The following is a 6,000-nucleotide window of genomic DNA, read 5'->3' on the forward strand; positions in this document are numbered from 1 at the left end:
TGGTTTTTTGAGATTTACAACTTTTCTGTCCTTCTAGATGGAAGAGGATAAGATTTCAGTCAGCTCAGAATATGACTTTGCTGAAAACAGGAACAGAGGGGAGGACAATTGGCAACTGCTAGCTGATCCGTCCAGTCAGCAGGGTATTTCTAACGAACCCTAGGTAGTACTCCCACAAACCCTTTGTGTGTCCACACATGGACCCCCATCCCACAACCCCCTACACCCCAACCCGTTTTAAGAAAATAAAAAGATTATATAGACAGACTGGGAAAGTCGTAAGAATGCTGGCATGTTTGTTGATGTCTGTATTGTGATCCCTGTGGTCTTTTATTGTATCGTTTGTTCTTCAGCACCAAGTATGTTAAACTGGCTTTCATTTTATTTTATGTACAACAGACATTTTACAAATACAACAAATTCCTATTGCATTTTTTTAAGCATGAAATGTCTGCAGCAACTTTTATGAAATGTTCTTAATTTGGTTATCCAGGTAGATATCAGAAAAAATTAACATATTGTGTATGAATATATTTTTCAGAAGTCACCTGTTTTATATAGAAACTTGCGCTTTGTCTTTTTTTATATCTGTGCTTTTTCAATAAAATATATTTTAATTGCGTTTTTCTTTTTAGTTTTGCAGTGTTGTATTTATATTTCTTTAACTATCGGCTTTCTTTAGCTTTTATTGTCAGAAGCCAAGTCTGCACAGACTCGTGTAGAATAAACTGGACGCATTGCTTTTCCTCAATGCTTCATTTTTTTTATAGCAAACTAAAAGTTGAGAAAACAAAAGTGTGTTTTTTCATATTGGTTGTCACAGAAATGTGTTCTTGCAAAGCATAAATCATTTCTTAGGCATGCTGCAATGGGCACTTAGGTTTTACTTTTTTCAGTTTCCAGTTTTGATTTGCACACAATCCATATGTTTTCAAAACCCAGTAGAATGCTGTAATGGATTCCAAGAATGGGCTGTTTTTGTACAGATTGGTCCAATCGGTCTGAAATATTTGACAGCTTTATCGAGTAAATAGTTACCTTCATTTGTTTCATCTTTGGGAATGAACACAACAATCTTTGAACTCAGTTAAGTGATATTTAATACTAGGACCAAGTGGATTTCTTAAAAGGGAAGATCAGATGCAGTTCTCAGTACTTGATGAAGTGTATTTGCAGTCAATGGGTTTTCATTTGTTGCTTATTTCTTATTGTGTAGAAACTTCTGGGAGGAAATGCGGTTTTAGTTTAGTGTTAATTATGGTGAATCATTTTTATAATGAAAGTACAATTAACCTCTTGCTTAAAGTTGGAGTGATGCATCAATTTAAAAGATTCAATGACAGATTGCAGGATGCAAGCAAGACTCATTAGATAACAGTTTAATCCGTGCAGCTTTTCTTACATGCCTAATTTAGATAGCCTAACTTAGCTTGTAATAAAACCCTGGAATAGAGTTCTACAGTGGTTGTTGACTTTCCACCCTGACAATCTGCCACTCGAATGACAGCAGGTAAGTGACTAATCCTATTCGTGTCATAATCACTCCTGACGTTCTACAAAAACAGAATAAAGGCGCTGGGTTTTGAGAAGGATCATCCCCACTACATGACATAACATGACATTTTTTTAATTTTATGTTTTATGGTCCCTGTAAATTGTTGACAGTGATTTAACAAGGCTGTGTGGTCCAGTGGTTGAAGAAACGGGCTTGTAACCAGGAGGTCCCCAGTTCAAATTCCAGCTCAGCCACTGACTCATTGTGTGACCCTGAGCAAGTCACTTAACCTCCTTGTGCTCCGTCTTTTGGGTGAGAAGTTGTTGTGAGTCTGCAACTGATGCATAGCTCACACACCCTAGTCTCGTATCTTGTAAAGCAATTTGTGATGGTGGTCCACTATGAAAGGCGCTATATAAAAATAGATTATTTTATAATTATTATTATTATTTGCAAGATTGCTTTAACAGAACAGACAATATGCACTAATTTTTAAACACTTGGAGCACCAGGGTACCACTTGAAGTATATTCTTTATAAATAAGGTTCAGTACTGTCCCACTACTAAAAGGCCCTAAAGTCCAAATAACAATATGAACAAAGGACCCATTGTTTTCTGGATGTCCATTCCAAACCTCTTTACCTAAATCTGTTAGGAATCCTCTCTAATATGTTCATATTTACCTGGTTTTCACCCCACAGTTTACCGAAACCTATAAAGGCATCAACTGCTTGGACGCGATGTGCTGTTTCTCAGACGGGGAGACGGCTTGTGCGCCGATGGGAAGAATTATGGAGCGAATGATGGGCCGATGCAACCCATCGCGACTTAGAAGGTGTGGAATTTCTCTCAGTAGTCTGTGCTGCAGACGCATCGCCTATAAACTTGAACGCGATGACCCTGCATCTGTAGCTGTATAAATCCAGTTAAGCATTTCTGGCCAGTAACCTGGGTTCCGTTTGATCAGAAGATCAGTGCGTTGCTTTGGAGGATACAGGACGTGGAATGGGTTTCACAGTCATTTCTAGTTTTACTAAAACAGTTTTTAGTTTGTAAAATCTCTATGGTACAGTATTTCTTGTGTTGTATATAAAATAGGGATTTCTTGGTTTGTCTGCAGGTGTCTTTTTTTGATTATCACTTGTCTCTATAATCTGTTTATTTTCATTCAAAACTGTCTGTTCTGATGAAGGCATGTGTTTTCTCTGTGTGTGGTTGATGGTTTTTTGTATCTTGACTCCTGCAAAAGGTTTAATGTTTGTTGTTATTGTACAATTACACATCCACTCTGTAAATCCTTCTTTCTGTACTGTGTACCAACCAGCTGTAATCCCAAAGCTCTTTTTTTGTCAACTAAGACACCAAAAAACAACTGTGACTAAGATATTGCCCCACCTATATGACTGGGGGTGCAATGTGTTTTTTGCAGTTTGGCTCTGGGAGTGTGGTATGTACAGTGACTTATTTAAATATAAACCTTTTGCACATCTTGGCCTATTTCTTGATGTTAAAGATGTAGTATTCCTTTTTCCCCTGATAATTACATTTTGAATGGAACTTTGCATCTTTAGCAATGTTTTTAATACACCTGAAGCCTTTTGGGATCTATCTTCAAAATATGTGATTCGCATGGGGCTGTCTTGAGCTCTTTGTAAGCTGTGTGTTCAGTTTGTTAGTTATTTCTGTGTTTTTCTACAGTGTCCAGAGGTCCATTCTCTTACTCTCTTATCTGGTCTGATCTTTTGTTTGTGGAAATTACAACAGTACATAACCTATACATTATTGTAATCCTTTTAAAGTTTTTTTCACAAAACACACTTAAAGGATTAAATTTGATGTGCTGCCTATTTGGAATATAATGTACAATTGTGATCTTAATTGCAGAGTATTCTGTATTTAAGTGGTTTAAACCTGTTGGGATTGTGTACTGTTCACAAGCATCTGGGGATTCTGATCTGTCTCCCTTTCAGATTCATTTTCAGCACATTCAGTTCTGTTTTATTAGAAATCTTTGATAAATGTGTCAAAAGATTGTCACATCTCCTTATCAGAGTCATATCCTGTGAGATCTAGGATAAAAAATGGGTTCAATGATCTGCCTAGGTCTTTAGGGAACTGGATGCCAGATTACATATCAACTGTTTAACGGTTACAGTATACAGAACTGTTTCTTTGTTTTCTAAAATAATTTATTGAAATATTATGTAATATGAAATGTAATCCAGTTACTGGCAGAAGGAAAAGGGTGTAATCCAAAGACCATTTAGAAATGTATATACAGTATCTATCAATATCTCTTATACATACCAAACAAGAATATTCTCATGTACAGGTTATTATCAAATTTGTATTATAAGCTGTATGCCTTCAATCTTAGAACAAAGATTTCTGTAAACATAAAAGATACCTATTAGAAGAAGTGTACCAATTTTAAATTGGTAGTCCTCAGATAGGAAACACAAGCTTAGTAGATGCACTGGTGTTCAATGCATTTCCCAGTGTGCTAATGCATGTGGTCCCTTGTGCCTTTTCACAGTTAAAATAAAGGTGTTTGTCAGCTAAAAGGGCTGCCAGAAACAGCTCTAGAAACACATTATATGACTGTATATATTTTCTACATTAGAACGTAGATACATGTTTAAAGGAATTTGTCAAACATATAAAACAAAATCAAAGCCATATTTTTTTATATGATGTGTACAATGATAGTCTGCATTTATTTATTTTTTTTAAATACTGCATTAAACAAATTTATTTCACCTCCTATTGTATATATCTTGGACCAATTACATCTGACACTGAAAAAGTAATACTTGTGAGTGGTGTTCAGAATTACTTTTCAGGAATCATTGAGACTACTATTTTCAGCAGGCAAATATTGAGCTTGATATGGGTTGTTTCCAACTCGCACTGCAATTCACAATAAGACATTTTAATACAGTTAATTTTTGATATATTACAGTAAGTGCATTGACTGCGAAGCGACATCTCTTTCATTGTTGTGTGTGTGTTCATTCAATGTGATAATTAACAATCCTCTATTTCCTCCACTCCATTACAGTTTAGTATTGATGGCTCTCATGCACCTAGACATTAGTCATTCCATTAGGATTTAAATCAAATGGAAATGGCTGTTCTCCATCAAAAGGTCCAGTAGATTTGTATAAGATTTGTACAGGATTAGGTGTGATAGTACTATCATGCATTTCTCCATAGTATACTTATTTCCAGTTTTAAGTTGCCCAACCCTTTTTGTTTTGTTCATTTTTATTATTACTTATAGACTTTGGAGTGACCCGGACCCCTTCAATTCCAATGACAGAAGCGTCTTGACACTCTCGCCTATGGAGGCTACTTCCTGCTAATGTATCAAGGACATTCACAGCTAAATTAGTCGTATATTATTTAAGGTTATTTTCTATTCAAAAAAGGGTATACATGCATAATAGGTTTTTTTTTTTGTTTGTTTTTGTTTTCCCAGTTTTGACCAATTTGACTCACCTTTTTTATTTATTATATGGAGAGTAAAGTGGCATCAATATTAGTCAGTTAAACCCACCTTCTGAGCTCATCAAACTGCAGTAGAAATCGTCTGTAGTTTTCTTTCCACAAAGAGAAAACAAATGGACACATCTTAAATAGCTTACTGATTACTGCAACTGTTCTGTTTTGAATGTTTAGCTCTGGCTAAGTTTTGCATCACCCTGTAGAATTAACTTAGGTTTGCATCATAGTCTAATGTTACGTTAACACATTGAATTGCATACTGCTTTAGTTTCCATATACTTTTAACGAAAAACTGCCATTGAAAAATCATTTGGTTGTTTCTTTGATTACATGATAGTAATTAAAAGATCTAAATTGTGTTCATATTTTTTTTATTATTCTGTCTCCAATCCTAAAAATCTCGGTGATGCAAAACTTTTGGCAATAAGCTATAGTTTTGTAAATTTTTATTGTTTTTCAAGCCATGTTCTCCAGTTTTAAAATGCACATTTTTTTAAAAACTGTATATGGTGATTTGCAAATAAAAAACAAAGACTGATGTGTAATTTGATATGCAGGTTCTTTTTTATATTGGTTTCATCCTGCTTTAATATTGTAACAGCATTATGTATGTATTTTCTGATACAGTAAACACAAAGCTAGGTAGTAAGTTGTGTGTATGTTTTATAAGTTTGATTTAATTGGAGAATGTGGCTTGTATGTTTTTATTCTTGCGTTTTTTTTTTTTGTTTTTTTTTTTACCATCCACTGCATTAACTGTTTTCATATCATGTTTTGTCATTGTTTACCTGCATTGCTTAGTTTGTTTTTTGTTGTTCTCTTGACTAACCACACATCGATATTTTGTTGCTGCATTTTTTGTCGCGTAAGTAACTTATTAAACTATAGACACACTTAATAGTAGGAATGTGTAAAAAACTAAAAAGAGCCTACATATTATGGCTACAATCCTCCCTCCTTCCTTTTTAAGGTAGTATGGTTTACCAGAGTCTAATGT

The 6,000-nt window shown here is 34.8% G+C and overlaps 1 protein-coding gene across 3 annotated transcripts in view; it reads left to right on the plus strand.

Moving 5' to 3' along the window:
* The window catches only part of LOC121322886 (phospholipid-transporting ATPase IF-like), a 44,569-nt gene extending 39,178 nt beyond the window's left edge, over positions 1 to 5,391 (plus strand). For 2 of the 3 annotated variants that reach the window (XM_041263392.1, XM_041263393.1), the window contains one exon: positions 38 to 624. In XM_041263392.1, coding sequence (XP_041119326.1) covers positions 38 to 122 — 85 coding nt within the window. In that variant the 3' untranslated portion in view covers positions 123 to 624. Of the gene's footprint in view, positions 1 to 37; positions 625 to 2,197; positions 2,332 to 4,779 lie in introns of those variants that run through there. The other variant, XM_041263391.1, reaches the window with a different exon arrangement.
* The last annotated feature ends 609 nt before the right edge of the window (positions 5,392 to 6,000 follow it).

Source organism: Polyodon spathula, chromosome 11 (assembly GCF_017654505.1).
Source record: "Polyodon spathula isolate WHYD16114869_AA chromosome 11, ASM1765450v1, whole genome shotgun sequence".
Classification (NCBI taxonomy): Eukaryota; Metazoa; Chordata; class Actinopteri; order Acipenseriformes; family Polyodontidae; genus Polyodon; species Polyodon spathula.